The sequence below is a fragment of the Macrosteles quadrilineatus genome, unplaced genomic scaffold (genome assembly GCF_028750875.1).
Source record: "Macrosteles quadrilineatus isolate MER2022 unplaced genomic scaffold, UCM_ALF_1.0 Scaffold_9__3_contigs__length_116548681, whole genome shotgun sequence".
Classification (NCBI taxonomy): Eukaryota; Metazoa; Arthropoda; class Insecta; order Hemiptera; family Cicadellidae; genus Macrosteles; species Macrosteles quadrilineatus.
Window position 1 is genome coordinate 95,650,547 of NW_026542602.1, and position 25,176 is coordinate 95,675,722.

Consider the following 25,176-nt stretch of genomic DNA (forward strand, 5'->3'; position numbering starts at 1 on the left):
CACGTATAAGTGTACTGGACTTCAAGAGCTCAAGTTAACTAACAGAATAAAGGGCAACTTAATTACTTAACGATTAGAAATATTTTATCACCAAGCTTAATTTAATCACCGAAACTCGAAACAAAGAATTGAATATCGTTGTTGAAGTCTTCAAAAAACATTGCAACAAGTAGACCGAAGCCAGTTTTACGTTTGATTCCCTCTTTGACAAGTTGGCAGCAGTGGCGATTTATTACTTCTAATTGCCAATTAACTATGGATCAGCCTTTGAACCATGCTTTACATTTTGATCCAATTACTTTTGATATTCAGCCTTTGATGACGAGATTGTTTAAAACTTGTAAGTTCTACTTAGACAGGCTTCAGATGATAATTTTGTGCGATAAAGCCAATGAAATTTCACCTTTATGATATCCATGTGTGCAATGGTTCTTTTGACTTAACTTAATTCTTAAAACATTAGGGAAATAAATATTTTACAAAAATTATTTCTTTTAAATAATGAGAGAAAAATCGTCGTTGTTTAATGTCAATTTTTAAAGTCGTTTGTGGGGCTCGTACATGGAATTTATGAGCTGAAAAAATATAATGTTTTACCTTAAAATATTTGTTTTTTGAAAAGCCAGTTTAGATTTCAAAACCACTTAATTCACATTAATATGGAAAAGCAATGTACTGTAAACATAAACTAAAATAACAAACAGTATCTTTAAACACATTTATCGGTTTTAAATTATTATTCTTTAGAGCCATGTGGTACTTTCCTGCGTTAGAATTGGACTATGATAACAATATTTACCGGAAAAGGTTCTGGGATCACATATATTTTCTTTTACAATAATCATACGAAATTTATGAAAAGCTACTACGTACAATCACTAATTGAATATTTTTTTTAAAGCATTAACAATAGGAACAGACGTTTGATGACTACCACGGGAGAAAACGTAGGAAACTCCAAAGATCAATTGTAGGCATTTGTCACTAACTGTGGACCTAAAGCTGTTTTCGATCCCTAGATGGTCTTTAAGGTCCTAAATCGAACGTTATAGAGCATTTGGAACACATTATAACTATTTGTTAATGGTTCTTAATATTAAGGTGACTTATTATATCTCAAACTTGTAAATGTATGTTAGTACATTTACGCAATTATAATTGTAAGTATACATCTGTACACAGAATACTACAGTTAATTATACAAAAGCAATCTAACTTTTAAATTTTTTCCTTTCAATTATAAAACATAAGGTTTGTATTAATAGTGTCATTAGAATTTCAATAACCACTAAGCTATTTAATATGTTTATAGATCATATTGGTTTTGTATATTTAACTGTTAATTGCAACGAATTATAATGTACACTGACAATGGTTTGAAGTTAAATTTACCTTCTTAATATCAAGCTTAGCTAAGACTATAAAAATAGATTAAATAAACAACAGACTTATTGGTAAACTCCAAACCTGTGTTAAAACATTCTTAACTTTAGGCAATCATAAAGACTAAAAGTATAATGCTCAGTTTCCAAACTTCTTGCCATCAGCTTCCACCTCATCAATAACCGATTTCAACCGGTTACACAAAACTTACTTTAGACTGGAATTTGTTTTACCCACAAAAAGAATCCATTCAAATTCAAAATAGAATTCATCTTTCTAAAAGAATTAGTAAATGTTTTTTTTTTTTTTAGTAGGGGCTCGAAAAAAGTTTAATTGACAGATTCTTTGTTCACATCTGTCAATTCTATAAGTATATCCAAAAAATATAGTGTTTGAGTTCATTGGGATCCATTTTTTTACCCTCTGAACTTCACGTGGAACTACTAACTTCCAGTAGGATTTTAATCAATCGTGAGTAAATTAGTAAATTTACTTATCAGTAATAGGTAACCATCTTCTCTAAAAAAAGGTGACAATGCACATGAATGTGAGCTTACGAAAATAATATTCGTTTTATTATGTAAAACAAAAACCACCAACAGTTAAACCATTACTATTAAAAGTATGCACATTGAATGGCTTAGAAAGATATGTGTCAATGAGTTGTTTTTAATATATTTCCCTATCCAAAATCCTAAAAGCCACGGACGTTCTTCCATATTGTAAACCGTTTTATGAAAATATCTGTTGACCTTTTCTAATTAAAAATTATAACACATTTCATACTATATCTATGTTGCAATTGAAGGTTAGAAGGATAACCCTTTTTAATAATGTGGAATAGGCACGGAATAGGCCTGCACTTTTTTGGTTCCTAATCACCAATTTAAATGTAGGGGTTTTTCATGAACTTAAAAAGTTATGTTTCATCCTTTTCCACCTCTTCAACACCAATTCTCTCAAAGGACTTTATATAATGTAAAACATTTTCAAGTCACATTCCGACAAACTTTGTAAATAGCATTAATAGCAATCGTCAGGGTAATATAGCCCAAGTGTATCACCACTCGGTTTTATGCAGTATCCATATTTATTTTAAGTCAATAGTTAATTAACTGATAGTTTTGTTAGTATAAGCTACATTAGTCTGGAAATCATCTGTTCCTAACTCCGTTATAGGTATATTCATCGAACACAAACTAAAACATAGCTTTGTACATATAGTTTGAATTATTCTATATACTTCTATATACTTCATATACTTGACAAATGTGTCATTTCAGGATTTTCAAATCCAACCAATGGATAGCTGAACAAATAGTATGTTTATTTAACATATACAAGTATCATAAAGCTATTTTTAGTGAATAAGAAATGTATATTTTACTAGGAAAATGTTAATAAAGATTTTGAAGCTGGAACGATACAAATTATCTCTTTAATATTTTCAATTTTATTCAGGATTTCAATCCTGACAAACGATAATAATATTGATTCAACTTTGTAAAGTTAGTGAGATTGAGGGCTACTTTCTCACTGGAATTCCTGTTTCTTTCAACACCAGTTATTTGATGGATTTATTATTCAATGGAACAGTCAATTAAAATGTAACTTAAAAAACTCACACATTTATTGAACATTATTTTTAAAAGGTTGTTACACCAGCAAAGCTAATCTAAATACTGCTACTAAGTATTGTAACTATAAAAAGGTTACCATATTTAGTTGAAACCTTGTTGAAGTCCAGCCTATTAATAATGGTTTAGCTAAGAAGTTAAGTTGCATCCCCTTTAAACCTACGGGCTGAATGAAGTAATGCGTAAAACGGCTCAAGGCTAGAGCCCAGTGCCCTGGGATGTAAAGGAAGGATATTAATTAACGTCAATTACAAAATGTTTGCTGATCGCGAAGGCTTAATGCTTTGAATTCAACAAGTTTATCCGATTATTCAAACGCTGTCGAAGACCTAAGCTGGATTTGGACAATCGATTGGTTATATTGAAGTCATTGGTCTCGTGCCACAGCTTCAGTGCTCAATTTTCTAAATATTGACCAAGACAATACGTGTGATGGTTCTTAAAAGTAAATTAAACTTTTAAATAGAAAGCTTATAAAAAGAAATTATTCATTTCAAGACATATCTGGAAATACATACTTCATGGACATTTACGAAACTTATTAGATGTATATTGCGCATTAATTACGAGGCACCACCAACATCGATAACATCAATAACATTGATAACAATGTAAATTATGTTTTTTATAAAAAAAATGATTCGTCTTGTAAGTCAATTTTGCATAGTAAACGCGAAAAAATGTATCAATATTATAGCTTAAAACTTCGAGAACACCCAGCGTAACACACGGTCACAGTAATTTATTCCGATAGGAAAAGGTATTACGTAGGCATTAAGGACTGGTAGAACCACTACAGAATACATTCCCACGTGTTAAATTGCTAAGCAGCTTATTGAAATATCACCTAAGTAGAGTTGTAATGCCTTTATGGTATGCCTTTAAGGTATATTATAAAGTAAAATGTGTTGCTAAACAAACATTTTAGTACTTTAAAATTATGGTAGTAATACTTTATTTTCGTCTCTTTAAATACTTGATATAAAATACAATTGTACACATATTTTCCGGTATGTACATAATACAATTACTGATACCATTGGTACTTCTTTAATGGTGTTACTGTACAACAGAACTATATTGTGTAAAAAGTATATACAAATTTCTCACCATAAAGTAAAACATATCAAAATAGCATTCTAAACAAACTTTTTATGAAAACAGTATATTCCAAAAATTTTAGATTAATTATTTCATCTGCCTCAATATCTTGATGCTCCAAGTAAAGCTGGGTTTTCCTAGGCGCTGAAGCGGAGTGCGGAGAGAGGAACGCGGAGAGCGGACTCAGCTTGTCTTAACGGAATCGGCGAGCGGAGAGAGGAACGCGGAGAGCAGAAAAGAGATTAACATGGTGTTCCGCTCCGCTTCTAGGAAAACAGTAACATTAAATTGCCTTAAGAGAAGTGGAGTCCGCTCTCCACGTTCCTCTCTCCGCTCGCCGATTCCGCGCCTAGGAAAACCCGGCTTAAAATAATACGAGACGTATGAGATGATTCAAAAGGTAAAACAAAGATCAGTTTATTTTCAAATGTATGTTTTTTTTTTATTTTTTTTTTTTTACTATACATTAACATTAAGCGATTGTTTCAGCTTTGATTCAGTTTAAATGAAGAAAAAAAAGATATACGTCTAAAAACACTTTTACTAGTGTTTTGTATATTTGTTAGACGTATATATTTTTTGTTTTTTCAGGTAATTTAATAAAACGAACTATGCTGATCAAGAAGTTATTTTTTTTATCGAACAATCGTAATATAGAAATTTGCCATCATTCCATCCCATTTAGTGTAACATGGTACACTACACGGCGTTTTGTTTTTCCTTGCCTGTATTTTTAGGTTTTAATAATTATATATATTTTAACAACATTTTGGTTGGTTTAAACTAAATTTATATGTTTACATGTTTATCACATTTGTTTCAGTAAGTATATGTTTAATACTCTTAAAAAAAAGAAATACGTTATGTTACCAACACTATTATTCGAGAAGCTTACACATAAAAAAACACACTAGATAAAATAACGACCAAACAATACATTCAAACTGTCGGTTGGAAATTCCGCTGCTAAGTCTATAATCCCGTTATCCTTTACCGACGTGCTGCCTTTGACACATTTTCCGATTTATATTTTACTCAACTTTGTGAATTAAATGTAATGTTATTAGTTATTCATTTTGAAATTGTCAATCAATTAAAGAAATGAATATTATATTAGACAAAATAAATTTCTCTTTGCAAAGACAAATTTCTTTTAAAAACAATAACTTCATAAAATTGAACTTAAAAACTGTATTCATTTGATATAATGTCCCAGTTAGCCCAAGCAAATCAGCCCAAAAAAGAGCTGTAGTTCCAAAAATTTAGGGAAAGCTGGAAATCATTGTAATGCTCTGGAGATCTTAAATAAGTTAAAAATGAGTTTGCAACGGATTCTGAAGTGAGCTATAAGTGTAGGGGAGGCAAACAAACTAGGCCGATTTTGCTCATGTTTTAGTTTTTCGCTTATAACTCAAAAACAGTACATCCCACAAAAAGGGTGCTCACATACTATCCTAAATAACATAGAATTTCGCTTCGAATGACGTTAAAATCATTTAAATCGGTTCAGTCATAGTGCTACAACAGGTCATCAAAGTTAAGTAATTTTAACATTCGCCCAAACCAATACTGGAGCTAAAAGGTCAAGGTTTGACCAAGGATGTGACTTGTTGATTTCTAAAATAGTTCATGAGTACTTTGGGATTTGAATGGTATTTCATTAGGTTTGCATATGTGTACAGACTGCTATGGTTTATACAGGACAAGGCAGATGTGGTAAACGTTTTGTTTTATTATTTTCTTCTAACAGCTTCGCATTTATACTGTATAACATTTTAGACATATTCGTTTTGATTATCAGAGCTAATATTAAAATGTTGTTGTAGCTTGTGCTGTTATATTATTACCTTCAATACTAAATTGGAGTTCGTTCTGTGCAATCAATCATGTCTGATTTTGTGTTTTACTTGTTATCATGTGCAATTTGAATAGTTTACACTTCAAACTTTTATCATCCTTAATATTATGTTATGCAAAAATCTAAAATAACCTATTTTCAATGATTTATGCATTCTGTATTTTTAAGTGGATATTTTCTACTTAAAATATTTAAGTCGTTATATAATAATGTTACCGAGCCTACTCCAAGTTTAGATCCATTTCTCAGAACAACACTTGAATAGAAATAAACGTAAGATCCAAGTTCAAGAGAACTTGTACAGTTCTAAACAACTAACTCCAAACCTTTGACCACAAGTGTTATTAACTACCCATTGTTCCTCTGAACCAATAATTCTGTTTCTCTTAGGATAAGATTGATTTACGGACGAAATTTACAGGGAAAACCAATATTTTCTTCATCAAACTAGATATTTTATACTGCAGGAGTTATTATGGCTTGAAGGTTAATTATTCAAATTTTAATACAGTTAATTACCTTTTGAGCAAAATAGTCTGAGGGGGCATTAATATTGTCCTATCATTCATTGTTTACAAATAAAGCTATTTTTAAATGAACAACAACATGTTTTATACTGCCTTGACACTTAATATCGTTAAATAGTTGCTGACTTTTGAAAAGACTAAACTAAATAGGAATAATTAGTTAGGTTAAATTTTAACTAATAAAATTTTACTTAAATAGTTTTTAATATCACTTAGCTTGCAACAAATTTAATCCTTTATATTTTCATCGTTTACCTGGCTAATTGTCAACTCAACTAATGTAGTTAAAAGAAATAAATATCGTGATATTATACATGTAAATATTAATCATGTCCAACTTTTAAAATAATATGAGAAAATATGTTACAATTAGAATTTATTTCAATCCAACGAAGTAATTAAAATTCAAAATAATATTAAGCAAGTTGCTCATCCTGAATCAAAGTAGTAATGTTTTAATCATAGTAGTGCTGGCTTTATTTATCCATAGACTAGATTAGTTCTAAGCTTGACGGGTTTTACAAAACCTGTGTTAAAATGGCAGTGTATTTTTGTGAGTAAAATGCTACAATTATTTTAAATACTTAACTTTTTTACATTGATATCTAAGATCTTAAGCGTAATACAAAAACGTACGACTATTCAACGTTCTTCGAAAATTTTCTCTATTGTTATGTAAAATGTATTATCAGTTTCGTCTGTACAAGGCTGTTAGTTTCCATGAGGCTTGTTAGTTTAATTGGTCAATATTGTAACTCAACTTTCCTAAAGTCAACTTTTAACAAGCCGTGGCAAATTTATTGCTTATAATAAATACCTTTGAGTTATCATTCACAGTCCTAATATTACTGCTATATACGATGATGGGTCAAACAATTATATAGCTATGCTATAGGCCTATTGGCGGTATAGCCTAGCGATGGCAACAATGGTAGTGGTAGGTCGACCCGAAATCGACACATCGGAAAAGCGATTTTAGCAGCAAACGTGCACAACATCGTAAATATCACCCAAAATCGCAGACACATCCGTAACTACATACTGCAGTTGTGATTTTTAATTGACACAAACTCCATCAAAACACAGAATTTTGACTATTGGCGACAATTGCTAAAAACCTTTTAGTTGTCAGCCCTTTTTAAACTGATTCGTTCTCTTTTTCCTGGTTATCAAAATTCAAGTCAAGTAATTTTCGGTTTCCCGGCCAGGTTATTTTATTTAAATTACCGTTACAATCTATCGTACTTGCGATAACTAAATAGATTTTTTAACATTACTTGGTTTTGGATTTGCTAACAACAAGTGTTCGGAAATAAAAGATATTATGTCACAGACACAATGACAGACAGACAGACATACATTGAGATAAGACTCGTTTCGGCTTGCTTAAGATATAAAACTTTAAACAGCTAAAAACTGGATGATTAACTTAATGTACGGAGAAAACTGTAATTTCATTTGACTTGGCTAATGCAAATAAAAAAAAATAATAATATAATATAATATAAAAAAATAATAATATTAATATGTTGATCTGCCCTAATAAATGACTTATTGACTTATTATTATTAATTCATATATATATATATTAGTGAGATAAAGGTTCTAAACAGATAAACAAAGTGTAAAGCCTGGTCTTTAAGAGAATTATTGCTTTTAACAAAGTAAATAAATCCCTTTAAATCGTCTTTGTCTTGGCAAGTTCTGAAACTTGAAGCAGTTCCAAAGACAGTTTCATAATGTACAAGACCATATTTCTTAAGTAGGAACTAAGACATGGAAGTTTTGAATGGATGATTTATGTTAATGGATTAACTGTAAAATTACAGTTAACTAATACAATTTTCCGTGTTATCCTTTAAATCTGCATGGGATATTTAAAAAATAATAATGAAAAATTTTATGTAATAAGCTGATTTATGAATACAAAATTTCATAAATGACTAGTACCATATTATGAACTATTTATATTACGGTACGTGTAAATGCCTAAGCATTTTTTGCTTTTTACTATTTATATTAAATACAAATTTTCGGCTTTTTTACATCCACTGGTACTTATGTTTTCGTAAAGCCTCTAAAATTATAAATTGTAGCAGCAACAGAACCAAAAATACAATTCATCGCCTGTCTGCTTCTGTAGGTAAATCTTAAGTTTATAGTAAGTTAATTTGTGATAATAGTAAACATACATTACTAAACATCTGTTTTATAATCAAAGGTAATTATTTGTTATGTTCATTGCAATTTTTCAAAGGCAAAGTACCACCTTGGGTACCAAGAGCCACGGCAGTAAGTAAGTAAGTAAGTTCATTTCAATTTATATTAGCTGTAATATAACCATATTTCGTTAAATAGTTCAGTCAAAAAAAAGGTTTAACCTCCGAAAAAAAATCCGAAAGTTTTGAAAGTTTTAACACTTATTTCTCGGTACCTAAGGAAAACAATGCCAAAAGCTTATAAAAATATAAATATTTTTCGTAATTATTATGTTTAAGTTATTATAATAACACAATGAATAAATATTAATTATTTATTGAATTGAATGAATAAAATTATATAATGTATGTATTTTTTGTGTATTACAAAATTAGCAGTTGGTGGAACTTAGACTGAAAAGAATAAAACCAGTTGAAATCAAAACAATTTATTGCCGGATTAACTAAACACCATATTATGAGTGATTCCAAATACGCACTTTTGAAGCATAAATTAACTACTAACTCTATGTGTTATGTGCTAAATAGAGAACTAAAGTCGTAGGTGTAGCTTTAAGTTAGGTAGATAATTAAGGATGTAGACGATGAAAATAAGCTGTTAGTCAAGAAATGGATACACGTTTCTTTGATTCTGTTAGTCAAGCAATGTTTCTTTGATGCTAAACACCATAAATTAAAATTAAAGTACTGAATATCGTAGTCCCACAGTGACCTTTAGAAAGATATCGCAACAAGTAGACTGAAGCCAGTTTTACGTTTGACTCGCTCTTTGACAAGTTAGCAGCAGTGGCGATTTATTACTTCTAATTGCCAATTAACTATGGATCACCTTTTGAGCCAGGCTTTAAATTTTGATCCAATCAGATTTGGTATTTATCCTTTGATAACAATATTGTTTAAATCTTGGATGTTCGATGAATTCAAAACACTCAAGTTGATCAGTTTGCACACATCTTCAAAGGGCTTGTCTGGGTATTATAAATATTTATCGTGGTACTTAAAAAATCATTATATTTTTTTACCTTAAGTACAAAGTTATTAATCTGACTTTACTAGTCATATATGCCTGAGTTTTAAAACTATGTAACTGAATTTTTTATCGGGACTAGCACTTAAATTAGGTAGGGTAATTCGTATATGAAAATATTCTATTGGAGGTTTGATTAGGGGCCAACTTAAAGTTATGAACATTTATATGCGGTTTTAAGTTTTAAATCGGTTTTAAGCTACACAGGCAGCATAGTCCCCTTATGAGATAAAATACAGTTATAATTAAGACTCTGACCTAGCAGAATGTTCAAGGCCCAAATAGATTTCTAATTATAAACTCGTTGTAATGAATATTTTTCTTACGATAACAATAATTCTTGGATAAAAATGTTAACAATAGGAACGTTGGCTAAAGGCCATCATGTGCAAGTTCATCATTCGGAATGGGAGGGACATTCCAAAGATCAATTGTAGACATAAGTCAGTAAACGTGAACAAAACGCTATTTTCGGTCCCTGGTGAGTCTTTAAATTCCTTTATCTACTTCGTGGAGCATATAAAACTTAGTACAATGGCTCGTCAATGCTCCAAACTCTAAGGTGATGGTTAAGTTATATATAGTGTCCCAAATATTTATATTGTTATATTACCCAAAAAACTAAAACAAAATCAAACAGAACAACAATTATATATTATAAACTATTATAAACTGTATTTAAACCAAACGTAAGCTATTTAATATGCCTGCACACTGTAGTTGAGTACTTTTTATGACTGTTTACACTTTTTAATTGTGTTGTACGTTTTAATAAAGCAATTTATCATATGAGCATTTAATTGAAACGTAAACCAATTTACACAGATTGTCAAAATATATCCCACGTAATATTGTCATTATCCGTACCAATTAAACTAAATTTTTAGGTATAGTGTTGAAACCTTGGAATATATATTAATATCAGTCGTTGGCATTGGGAAATCGATCAGGCTACAAAGTAAATGCAAATGCTCGGTTTCCAAACTTCCTTCTGTCAGCTTCCTCCTCATCAATAACCGATTTCCACACGAGTACGCGGTCCTTACTTTGGCTTGGCGTGCGCTTTCCTTTCAAAAGGCTTGAAAGCAATTATACTCGCTTGAAAACGGGCACGTAAATAGAAAGAAAATTGGTTATTCCAACTTTAAAGAATTTCGTTGATCAATAGTAATTTATATTTTGTTAGTACCATGTAATACCAAATGCTTTGTATTTGTCATTGCTCCCCTGAATACATAGAAACTTGAAAGTGTATGTTGGATGGATATAACGAATAGTCCAACACATTACTAACTTATATAATGGTGATCCTCCACATTATCCTGCTTACGTTTTTCATAACACATCAATCTTACAATTCAAAAATGATATTGATAAAAAATATTGTTTAGGTCTACTTACAAAGGAGATAACAGTAGTTGCAGATGAAGCCTAAATAGTTTAATGTTTCCACTAAGATAATTATTACGAGAATTATATTTGCTATAATATACCTTTTGGTATCCAAACCCTTGATCTAAAAGTAGGTTTCATTTTTCTAAGTTGAGAAAGTTCATTCGCTCGTTTTCCGCATCATTAACACCACTTCTCTGTCAGGACTTTTTCGAATTTAAATAGTTTTATCTCGTATTCCAACAAACTTTGAGCTTTTGCATTCTTGTTCCGTTTGGGTAAAATTGTTGACGTTGCTCAGCTCTTAGCCCTGCCATACAGAATATATCTATATATATATATTCTAATTTAATAAAAGTAATAAGAATATTCGTGGAAAAGTACTGGTTGATACAAATAAAACAGCTACATTATCAATCACTATGTTACGCAACAACTTTCTCCTGATCCCGTTATATCTTAGTTATACAGGTCCCTCAAGTTAACGGTAAGTAAAGTGAAATGAACCGTTGTATATGTCTTAAGAATTACAGACTCACACTCAAACCAATAGCATTACAGCTTGTCCTTATCCTTTTGCGGAATATCTGTCTGAATCGTATGTGTGTTTAACAAAAACAAATATAAAATTCTTGTAAACCTTTTATAACAGTATAAGCTTTTTACTTGCAACTTTTCATGCAGAAATAATTCATATTATTTTATTGCCCCTTTATAAACTCTACAGGGGTAAGCAAGCTTAACAATGTCAGTTTTAATTAGTTGACACAGCTCTGTAAAGTTGAAAATATCGAGGGCAACTTTCTTACTCTTACTGCTCTTCCTGTCAACAACAATTTATTTTTAACCGTTCAATAAAGAATTCGTCTAAATAAAAGAAAGGTCCGAGATTCAGTATTACAATGGCCACAAAAGTATAGTTTATTAGTTATAGTTGTTTTGTATCCATCAAACCGTTGAGCCTTGTGTGTTTTGTTTTTAGCGTTATTTAAGTTTATTTTACCACACATGAGTAAATTAGTGGTTTTATATTCGTGAATATGGAAATATCGTCGGCTTAAGCTTAAGACGAACCAGAAGCGATTAGATTTTTCAATCCAGAGCCAGTTGTTCATACTTGCAGTAGGCCTAAATATACGTTTTAAATGATGTTGTACTAAAGAACTGTACTAACCTTGAATGTGTTTTCACACTGCAGCTCCGCCAGGCCTGGTGATCCGTAGATTTTCAGTTCTTGTATGGATCCCTGCAACGCCATCATTTTTATTAATATAAAAATAATCTAAAATAAACCGTTAATATTTACGCCAAAAATGAATTTTTAGAGTTTTAATTGTGTGCATTAGTATTATGGGCTTAATTATTTTCAAATTATTTAAGTATTCCAAACTTAAAGAAGATAAACATGTTTATAATTTTCAAACTTTTTTTGTTAGTAAAGAGTCTACAGCTGGTATTGTGACCTAATGACACCTGGGATTAAATTCAATCTCGATTGAAACCGAATCAGTAATCCTTAAATTTTAGGTCAGTACTGTAAAAAGTCTGCTACAAGACCACTCTCAGTTATTGATTTTGTATTGAATTTGAGTTTTTTTAGACCTTACACACGACGTGATCTTTGTATAAAAACAATGAAAATCTTAGCTAGAGATGCACGGATTCAAGTTGAAAGAGCTATGAAATGGAAATACGACGAACATTTAAATAAAATAAGCATTGTCAAGACGGCAGATGCTTCCAAGAAATCTCAAAACCACTCAAGTTACAAAGATATTAACAAAACAAAATATTCTTTACTCACTAATATGTTTGGGAATCGCTATTTTAATAAATGAGAGGCTACACAGGCGATGAGTGAAAGATAAAATATTATGTTACTATTTTTAGGGTGTTAATATACACATAGTTTTTTTTTATTTATAATTAATTTCAAAAAATTTATGATCGATCAATGTGTTGAATAACTAACTTGATAATTGGTGTCAAAACCAACCCTAATTTTTAAATACAGTAGATGCATTACGTTAAGAAAGGGTTCTAGATATAAAGAAAAATGAAAGAATAATGGCTGCTACTATATTAAGCAATTAATTAATTAACTAACAATTAAATAAATTGTTAATTGGCAAAATTTAAACCAGGGGCCTTGTAAACTTTATTCCCGCACCCTTCTCCTATACCAGGTAGGTTCCTCGTTATTTTTTAGTATATTTTAATGTACCTTAGTAAATTTATTTAATCAACAGTCATCATCATTGACCCAGATTTAATACGCTTTAATGTATTTTGTATGCACTAAGAGCCATGACTCTCTAAGGAGGCAACGATCACTAATGTTGTTATTGAGCACTTAAGTGAACCAAGCTCTAAACAACCTTTACTATAATTCCACAAATGACCTACTTAAAAAAAGTAGGATGGTGCAGAAAAGCTTGTTGACATTTTATATTCCATTTCATAACCTTCAGTAGTATTATAGCATAATACCTTTATTTTTTTACTGTCAGTCTTTCCACACTTCTGTTCTAAGTGAGGACAATTACAAAAAGGCCTTAATGTTAGCACTATTTACTCGTAAAGACTGTCTTTTTGGTGGAAGGTTTGTGATTAAAAACTCAATTAAGAGTTTACCAAGGTCTTGGAAAGGTAATTGATTCGTAACGACTTACTGAATGGTCCGTGAACCTAATTTAAATGTAGTAAAAATAGCTCACGATGTCGTAATACCATTTAAACTGATTTAATGTTATCCTGTGGCATAAGGAATCATTTGGGACGAATTGGTAGTTACTACCTCGTTTTAAATATGACCACTGTTCAAAAAAAACGTTAAAATACAACTACCAGAAACCTTAAGAAAATTTAATTAATAAAAAAATAATAATACTTTTAAAGTTGGAACTACCCTATACGCCCTTAACCAAGGCCGCACTAGTATATTTAGTACAGCATTGCCTAAACGCCAACTCTGAATGATTCATTATTTTATCTGTAACCATGATCTTTATCTTATATAAGAAATAACACCATATGACGCGCAAACAAGAGCTAATCGAAACGTTCAGTTAATAAAACACCGCACAGAAACACTCCTTAACTGTATTTTTAAGCAGATGAGGAAGTTTATTTCGTACTATAACACTGTGTACTATAAATGATTAAACTGGGTGATAATGAGAAAGGTAGTAAAAATAGGTTATTACAAATTATTGTAATCTGTTAAGTTTTAGCCGCCTATTAATTAAGTACAATTTGAAAAGTGTTTTAATGTACTGTATTAATTTTATGGCCTGAAAAGATACAATCTCAAATTGATTTATAACGTTTAGCTGTTTGGTTGCTCGGTTTCCTGTTTAACCTACCATTAAGGTAACCTTGTGTTAGTTCAACCGCTTAACTAGTTCAGCGACAACGTGCGATAACTAAGTTACAACCACAACTCTAAATCGCCTGTGTGCGCCTGGCCTAAGTATATTTATTTAGTATGTTGAACTAATCTGCAGAACAACTATCCAATGTAGCATTCAAAAGTGTCAATTAAAAGCGATTCTAAAAATATATTTTCATTGAATTGCTGTAAGCCATTTATTGAAGGGAGTTTCTATGAACGGAAAGCCTATTCCTTAACTTATTAAATATGCGTGATTTTTTTCTTTTTTTATGGCCGATGGATTGGTTGATTCCGTTGAAGTGTTAGTTAAAATCTCTTTTAGCGAATTTCCCTATAGGGAAGTAGCTATTACCGTAGGTGGCACGGTAAGACCTAGACCCGGGACCGATTTACTTTTTCATTTTGATGTCCCCAGAGGCCAAAAACACTATTCGTTCAAATTTTTATATATGTATTTATATATATATATATATATAGACTTATATATATATACGTCCGTGAACGCGATAACTTGAGTAATTTTTGTCCGATTTTGATGAAATTTGGTTTAAAGGTGTAAAGCGGGATAAACTTGAATGAGTTCGCGAACCAGCACGATCGGACCATGGGAACGGGGCTTTACGGGGGGTTTTATGGGGTAAAAATTGGTTTTTCTCACTTTTGCCCCTCAAAACACAAAATTTCCCAATTTCTGTTTAGACCTTTTTAAAGAGCTTAAAAAAACAAATAATTTAGTATATAAAAGTATTTTTGTTCAATTATTAGTAACGGAGAAAATTTAAAAAATTGTAAATTTAAAATTCCCATGTTATTCTTATGGAGAATATTGTCAAATGTTGTAGTTTGCTTGTTTATGAATATATTTTGATCAAACTTGTCAAATTTATTTATTTTGTACTAAGCTATCAATATTTTACTCAAAAACACACTTTATTTGTTTCCTTGTAGCAGCAAACCTAGGTACTCGTTAAACCTAATGTTATTAAAATATAATTTAACTGAAAATCAATTCAGACAAATGGAAATTCGCTTAGTCGGCAGGTTTGCTGCGGCGGGGGTATTTTTTAATCGTAGTGTAAAATCAGGGGTTGAACGATATATTTTACTAAAGCAGTATTTCAAGTAGCATTAAAAATTTTTGACTTTGTGATTTACTTCAAAAGTTAATTGCATAAAACATGAAAATTGTACAGCCTGGTCCTAAGATTATAGCAGTTTACTCTTAAAGGCTTTCTTTTCTCAGGAAATCTTGTCATTAAGACTCCATTAACAGCTTACGAAGGTCTTGGAAAGGTTAATTCTTTCGTAAGTACCAACTGAATTTAACTGCCTAGAAATCTCATTTGATCACTGCTGATGAGGATGTAAGACTAATTGTTTACCAAGTAATGCAATGTTTTACTATGAGAACAATATTCGGATATAGGGGCACCTGTTCCTTATTTTAAATTATACAACCCTCCAATAATTGGATGCTGCGTTTCGAAAACTAAATTATATTTTATATTAATCTTCACCCAAATGTTAACTTTCAATGCTAAACATTTTTATAAATTTGAATTTGAATACGTGTTATAAAATAAATATAAATAATTAAACGATTTATTTATAAGATTTATTATCGTCATCAAAACAAATGTAATTATAAATCATAAACTATCCATTACAATCTATTTAATACTGTACCCCTATAAACACAATATCATTAACCAAGTAAGACTTTCCCGTGAAGAAAATTCAAACTCAGGCCTTACATGAACGTAAAAAAGGCAAAACCCCAAGAATGTCAGCGAGAAACAGTTGCGACATTTTGATTGATTCCAGCATCTAGAGTCACTGAGATGGATACGATGTCTTAATTCCATAACACACTGCACTTTCTTGTTGACAAGAGCAGTTTTTCCTTCTCAACACAATGATAAATGTTCACAATTTACTTTACTCAAGCACATTCCCTGGGAAATATCCGTTTGAATAATGATATGGTAGAGAAGAGATTAACTGATGTGTAATTCGTATGAAGAAATAACATGTTCATCTATTTATCATTTATTTTTTTAAGTACAAGAGATTTCTCGATGTAAAAATTTTTATTTTTATTTTCAACTCACAATCCTTTTCTGACTAAACACTAAAGAAGCGTAATTGTAACTGTTATCTCAATACAAGAGTAACTAAATTGAAGAAGTGGTGATCGATTGTTTTCTTTCTCAAACATAGGTTATTTACGAGTATTTGAATTTATCCACTACTTTTCTCAATAACTTTCTTCTTCTTTTTTTCAGTTTAAATATCGCTCGCATACAAGTTTGTTCTTTTTCCTGTATTCACACAATGCTACCGTTGTTGACGTTCTTGCAAAACCACAAAAGTCTAACAAATTATTATCAATTTTTCACATGGTTGGTAACAAACTATAATCAATTTTTCATTTGGTTGGTATCATCTTATACATTTAAATGAAAGCCATATGACGCACAGAAATGAACTTTACAAAACCCCAATACAAAAATACATAATGAAAAGAAAATAATGCCCATTAACCGTGACTTTTGTTGTTGTTAAGTAACTGACAAAATCTACCTTGCCCCTAAGCCCTTTTAGTTAAGAGTGGTTATCTCCTTAAAGGATTAAACCAGAAACTAATGGAGATGTTTATACTTATTATGAAGGTTAGGTGGTTTTGCTGAAAGTTAATGCTTTAAAAATGAGAGTGTGAGTTACTGCTTAGGGGTTAAAGATTTTTCGAAAGGATAGTTCAGGATATAATAAAAAATCAAATGAACATCTATACAATTTTAATGATAAATAGTTTGTGACATATTTAATAATATAATTCACAATGCAACTTTACACCGAATTTATGGTAGGCTATTAATTCCATTGTATACATATTGTTTTGAGGTAAAAATCCGTTTTGTAACTGTAATTAAACACTAATATTCTGTTATTACGTATTCATAACTTGATTAGCAACAACAAACAACACCTACGTAACAGCTATGACACTATTACACACTTTTTATAAGAGTAATAGTTTATATCCTTTAAAATCTACAGATGTATTTAATAACTTTTACTCCTAAGATTTGTGATTTCTCAAGTTTAAAATGTATTTGCCGTTAGGCCTGTGTTTCTACAATTAAATTTTAATCGATTATAAGCAATTATAAATCCTTTAACTTTTGGCATTATTTTCAAATTGTAGTTTACAAAACAAAACGAATATAGTAGTTTACGCAACGATCGTGTAAAGATTGTGTTAATGACACGAGTAGAAAAAATAAGGTACGAACCTTGGTGAGTGCCTTAAGAACTTCAACGAGTGTCGTTAAGACTATTTACGCCCAGACTTTACCTACGACAGTTTTTAAATTACTAACAACCACTACTCATAACTTCTAACAAAGGTTATGTTTTCGTTTAGAATCTCCCATTGCCACTGATAGTGATGCATCGAATAGTTCAGAGCTATGTATCGTACTGGCTTGTACGAAACACTAATGCACAACTCATCAACAATTAAATTGGTCTAAACAGCTGATTAGTTGACGTTCGAAGTATTACAGTTTTACTTCTCTCTCAATCCTTGAACCTCATTGATCCGTTACCCGGGTTGTTAAGTAAAACAACGATGATGTTAATTAAGTAAACAATTCTGTTACGTGAATATTTTCAAATCTAAGAACTGAACTGAAACGGCCACTTAAAAAAACGGCAGGAAGGTAAATATAATAAACCAATGTACTGTGGTATATTTTAAAAACCTAATCAACATAGTGATTGTCTTAAGTGATTTTTGTAATAATGTCTTTAATAATACAAGCTGTATTTTGATTCGGTTATAAAAATTTATTTTTACTTGGTGACTTTCCTGTTAAAACTACCATTAAGGTAACCTTGTGTTAGTTCAACCACGTAACTAGTTCAGCGACAACGTGCGATAACTAAGTTACAGCCACAACTCTAATGGAAACTGTTTGTAGTTGTAATTAGTTACCTAACTATTGAGTTTACAAACACGAATTAGTCCAACAGATACCGATATACGTTTAGGTACATTTTAAACCTATCGCTATCGAATACACATTAATTAGGGGTAAAATGTAAATAATTGCATTGGCATGATAATTTTTTACTGTTAGATATTATTACAAAAAAGATTTACTCATAAAGTTTTGTAGACATTTAATTTACTAGATAAAATGTTTGTATGGTCTCACTAATGCAGACTAGATTCGTTTTATGGATAGATAGATTTACACGTATTTGTATCGATTTTACTCGACTAAATAAATGAAGACTTTTGACAAAAAATACACACTTTTCCTTATTGTTTAAGTTAAGAGATTTTATCTGTTCATAGGTTATGTTGTTACTCTCAAAGGCATAAAAGATTTTTGTTCCTGTCCAGGATAATACCAATATTATTGTTGAAGTATAAAAAAGAAAAATGCGTTTCAAAAAGTATACTGAATATAAGCCCTGTCACCCTTATGCATATTTTAAAACCAAAGTTAAAAAACAATATTTTTCATACAATTTAAACTGGTAATAATAATTTTATTTTAACGAAACTCTTATGAAAGTCACAAGTGATATCGTTAGGAATGTTTTTGTAAAATCAATAGCATAGGTTAACGAACCTCGTTTAAACAACATTGGGAACTAGGTGATTTTGACGTAATAAAGCCATAAAATGGAGAAAAAACCTATATAATGGATAAAAGAAATTTAAAAAACCGTGAAGTAAATTATTGGCTTATTACCTGTCACGAAGGACGGTTTTAATTTTTAACCCCCGCGAATGTAAAGTAATGAATGTCAACATAATTCTCTTGCTGATTACCTCGTTCCTTAATGAGCTTCTGACTTAACCTCTGGTGTAAATATGGTAAAAAAATGGTCTTTTCCAAATTATTAAATCTATTACCGATAAATATATTTATATTTTAATACCAAGTATTTTGTGGTGCAACCAACCAGATTTTAAATAAACTATTTTTTTATGATTACTGAAACTTTTCCTGGTTTTAATTTTAAAGCTTATAAATACTAGTTTGTAAATAGGAAAACAGTGCAATCCATTAAAAATTGTTTGTGACGTAGAGATCTTAACCAGCCAAGGGTATTGCTAAGGGTATTGCATTTTACATTATGACTCAATCACATCAAGATCACTTGCACCCTTTATATAAATTAAACGGTTAGTTATTTTCTTTTAAATAAAGTAGGCTAAAAAACAACTCTTTGAAAAGCGGGTTCTAAGTTAAAACAGTGTAACGTTTTTCCATTCGTATGGATTTGGATCGTATAACTGTATCGTATATTACTAATCGGTTCAAAATAGTAATATGTATTTATAGACCCTTATGTTACAAGCTTATGTCACGAGCTATGTTACAAATTCTATGAGTAAGATGAAGCATACCTAATCAGCTTATCAAAATATATTCAGTTCTTCGAAGTGCTCAGCTCAACTCAACCATTTCTATCACAAGTGCTACTAAGCCCCTTACAAAATTGTATTGCATTGGAACACTATTATCTATTCTGAACGTTTGGTAAACCATATTTTCATTTTAATTCCAGTTTACACAAATGTCTTTAATATTACCTGGGATTAAATGGAAAGAAATCACAGATATAAGGTATACATACTGAGAAATTCAAGTATTTGACTTTTTTATCCTTCCACTCGCCTTTTAATTACTAACCATGCATAAGAAGTATACTGAAACTAAAATTGATTTCTATGATCTCCTTGCTTTACTCTACATAAAATCATTTTATAAAAAAACATGTTATCTTATTCAAGGTAAAGAAAAATCGATCGAATAAAGGTTACTTCGAGAATGGCCTTTCGTTTGGTTTTAGTCAATATTCAGTTAAGATGAATATTGTGTTCGGTAAGCTTTCATTTGTTTTTATTTACTAATAGCAATGCTCCTATAAGGAAAACCCGTCACTTGTATTATGAGTGTACATTTTAGTGATCCAACCATTTTTATCCTACCTCACAAAAGATATAATGTATTGACTTCCATAGATATAAATATAAAAGTCAAGCATATTTTTCCATTTCCCTTTCACAGCCATCAAAAATATCACGGTATATTTTTTTTCAAGCGTTAGAATTTTATATTATTGTAATTTATTTTTGCGCCTTTTTGTGAATAGTAATATGGCATAAATATTATTTTAATAGTTTAAAATGTGGCGTAAATTTCTTTTGAAGAATAATTATGGTGTGTTTGAGCTTTGAGTTAATCTGCTCGATAATGGTTTAGGTCATTATTTCTTCTAAAAACTAACACGAATAGACCTAATTGTATACAACGACTACTGTTAACAACTTGTTACCGTTTATTGTTTATTTTTCCTTTATTTATTCCGTAAATCTAAGTCTATAATACTACAAAAATATTTATTCTAAATTTTACAAATCTAGGCATATGCCCCTCTCATGCTTAAAATAATAACTGTTTATGTTGTAAGATACTGGTAATATCAATATGTGCATCTTGGTATAAGATAAACTACAAATTGATTTCAAGTTGAAATAATTAGTGTGTAATATCCGTTACAATCTAGTGTTGAACGAAATGTTATACCACAACTATATTGCATGCCGCAATAAAATTTGATTTAAGTAATTTAATAATTTATGTCATTATTAAATGTGTTTAAGAGAAATTATTAACCTCGTAATCCTAAAAGCTAGAAATAATTTACTCTTAAAAGACTCCCTTTTTTGCAGGAAATCTGGGGATTAAAATCTCCATTAAGAGCTTACTCAGGTCTTGAAAAGTTAATTCTTTCGTAAGCGTTGAATTAAATAGTAAAATAGTTCACTTAATGGTAGTTAAACAAAACAAATGGCAATTTAATGTCATTTTCAACTAAATTGGTGTTACAGCATAACCTATGACTAATAGTCGATGGCACAACGTAATAACTATTTGGAACAAACAGTTATCATTATTTCTTGATTTAAATTTGACCACTGTGCTTCGCAAAGTGTGGATAAAACATCTAGGCACATAAATTATTTTTTCAGTAAAATTCTAAATTATAATATTTCTTATTTATGTTGTTTACAAAATTAATAATGATTATCTTAGGCACATTCATAAAGACAAAATAGGCTTTTAATTATTTTTTAAATTGCCTAGTAACACTCCACTCTACATTTAAAAAGAAATGCTTAATGGATTTTCAAACCAAAAATTATTTATTAGGATCCACGTAAAATCTAAAAAGGAACACGCCATTGTGTTCCAAGCAAACCCTTTCTTGCGAATGCAATGTAAATAACACAATCCTTAAGTCAAAGTTAGTCTTTACATTTCTGTAAAAGTAAGAGAAAGAATACAAGAACGTCAGTGAGGAGCTTTTGCACATTAGAGACGAAGAGATGAATGTGTCTTTTTAACTCTTACGCACTTTCTTGTCGACAACCATAATGTTTTCTTCAAACATGTTTACAAGTTTACAAAATATGTTTTCGGAACACACTATTATAAATGTTCCGAAATATATATTTTAATAACGATATTCTAAGGAAGAGATTAAATGATGTACTATTTAAGTGTGATACTAACCCGTTCATCTATTTAGTTGTACAAAAGCTATAACGGTGCTGTTTGTATCTATGGTTGAATACAAAAATCTTTCATCATTGAAAAGTACCTAAGCTAAAATAAAAAACTGTTATTCGCTAACATCAGTTTATTATTGTTTACTTTACAAGCTTTGTGTTACAAAAGATTAGGTAGTTTTGAATTAAATTAGTACTCCCTCTCAATATGACGTACTGTTTGGATTTATTTTGTACAGCGTCTGATTCTCTCTGCCATGGTTTTTTTGCTTTAAAACTTTCCCTCACACTTTATTAGTAAACAAATAACTTAAAATCTAAAATATTAATTTCTTGAGATTAAAAAAATGCTTTATCACTTAAGCATATCATCTAATAGTGAACAGATATGATCTAAGGAACACAGTTTTCTTTTATTTTACCTTGGATCCTTTGTTAAATTTAAGTGAATTACAAAAAGCCATATGACGAAGAAAATGTAGCTTAAGCAAACCTCAAATAAGACTTAACTTAAACAAACGTTCATTAACTGTGACTTTCTTTTGTTAAATATCAAAAAGGTTACCTGAGCCTAAGCTCTTTTAGTTAAGACTGATTATCTTCTTAAAGTATTAGGCCAGGAGCTAATGGGGATTTTTATACGAGGCAAAGTTAGGAGGTCACGTTAAAAGTTAATAAATTAAAAATTAAGAGTATGGGTTACATCTTAAAGTTTTAATAAATATATTGATGTTTTGTCATGGTAAATTTAAAAGTCTTGTAAAACATAAAATACATATATATATTAATTAAAATAGTATTTGTGTGTTACCGATTTTGAAAATTGAATAGAGTTTGACTCAGAAATTCGCATAGTGTTTTGGAATGTCCTTGTACAGTTTGGAATATCTTTACGGATTAGACATTTAGTAAAGGATATGTATATTGTATAATCCTCTGTCACATGCAACACGACACAATGCTGACATAGTCTTTCCCTGTCAGAGATGGAGTGTATCATATTGCCTATTCTCTTTCTTCTGGTAGGAGATGCAGTTACGAAAAGAGTCGGAGCGGTAGGTGGTGAGAGACTCAGTGGGGGTTGAATGTCCAACTGGAGGACCTGGTCTACATGGATGAAATCTGTATTTGTTATGGGTAAACAGAAGTGCAACACAAGTCGAACGCAAAGTAAGCTGCAGAAGCTAATTGACCCAAATAATTTAGCATCAAAAGCATCGACAACAAACGCTAAAAATTGGCCCTTCAGAATTGATTATGAGGATTTTTGTTGGAATTGACGAGGTAGTTAAAAGCTTTGGTTATGTCTAGGTAGTATGGTTTCTACGGTTTTATAAATTGAGAATGATATTCAGCCTTGTATTAGGAAAGCTAATGTGGCCTCTATACGATTATACCAAGTATAGCGTAGGAGGAATATTATAAAGAAGACTATGCTGCACATTTGCAATACAAATGAAAAGTTAGTCTTGCTGTATATGAGCGAGACATATTATACTCCAAATTTTATTGCATCGGCGCAATAATTTTTACTAACAGGATTAACACACCAAATATATTAACTGCATGATGAATGTACGTCGGCCTGAAATAGTGTCCAAAAACGAGTCTAGAGACAGACTAGGCGAGCGCCATTAATATGTAGATTCGAAATTGTAAATGGCGATGGGTCGGTAGACCAAGAGAAAACCAGAAAACTCTAAAAAGAAATGAGCGTAAATTGGAATCCACAAGGTGCGAGAAGAAGAGACCGGGTGAGGCATCTTGATAAAAACTTGAAAGAGAGCAGTTGAAAAGTAAGCATGAAACTGGAAAACATTGATGGAGTTGGAGATAAATCAATTTAAGGATATAATATACAATTCAATTAAAAGAACCATAAAAGGATTATCAATGTTTTTACTTAAAATCTTATTATTACTAACACTTTATGACTAAGTTCTGCCTCCAAACACGATAAGCATAAGGTAAAAAACATGTCACTGTTACTATAATACTTATGGCACTGTCCAGAGGGGTTATTTGTTACGTATTTTTTAGTTTACAGCAAAATATGTTTGTACAATATGGAAACTAATACTCTTAAGATTAATATATTGTTGGGTTAAACGTTGGGCCAAGTCTGTGGCCAATAATTTGCAGTTTTTATTTTTAAGTTGAGCGTTCTGTTCAAATTGTGATTTAGTAACTTTGTGGTAGTTTAGCCTCGTAACTAGTTCAATGACAACGTGCGATAACTAACTTACAACCAAAGCTGTAATGGAACTGTTTGTAGTTGTAATTAGTTACCTAACTATTGAATTTACAAACAAACATGAGTTAGTCTACCCTATATAGATATACGTTTCAAGGAACTGCTTTTCCTTCGGGAAGAGTTAAAATATATGTTTACATTAGTTAACTAAGCCAAAAGAATTGGAGAAAAATAATACTATTTGAAAGAAAATTGTAGTAGTAGTTTAAGATTTCGTTCATGTTACTAAATATAAAGTATAGTATTTAAATATATTGTAAAACATTTTTTAATTGAATAAGTAGTTAGTATCTGGGATCGATTATGATGTATTTTGTAAGTGAAAAATCCTTAAATTTTTTTTTTACTCAAATAAAATGATTTAAGCTTTACTATTTCCCTAATAACGGTTTACATGTTTTGCAGCATATATTAATGAAATGTTGTGACAACAAAAATTACAAAATGTAACGCTCTGTATCTATTTCCAAATGAATTTGATAATATAATGTTTCCGACCTCTTAACTTTATCAACTGTTAAAATAGCAAAGAAATCATATATTCGGGTATTGTTGGATATAGTATTCAAACATTTCATTTAAATAATCTATGGTTTATATTATATTTTGTCTTTTTCCAGCTGCTATGAAAATGAACTTTAATAATTTTGAGACATATGATTTTTGAATGAATTGTTATGTTGTGATTACAGAAATAATTGTTTGGTAGCATTTTACTATGATTGAGTAACTTTTCTTTTGTGAATAATTAAATTATTTTCTGCTCATTATCTAGTCTATTTCT

General features: G+C 30.5%; 1 protein-coding gene across 5 annotated transcripts in view; it reads right to left on the reverse strand.

Moving 5' to 3' along the window:
* LOC129002800 (collagen alpha-1(XVIII) chain-like) overlaps positions 1 to 25,176 on the reverse strand; it is a 416,528-nt gene that overhangs the window by 173,693 nt on the left and 217,659 nt on the right. For all 5 annotated transcript variants that reach the window (XM_054430863.1, XM_054430866.1, XM_054430867.1 and 2 more), the window contains exon 5: positions 12,319 to 12,390. In XM_054430863.1, coding sequence (XP_054286838.1) covers positions 12,319 to 12,390 — 72 coding nt within the window. The remainder of the gene's footprint in view (positions 1 to 12,318; positions 12,391 to 25,176) is intronic.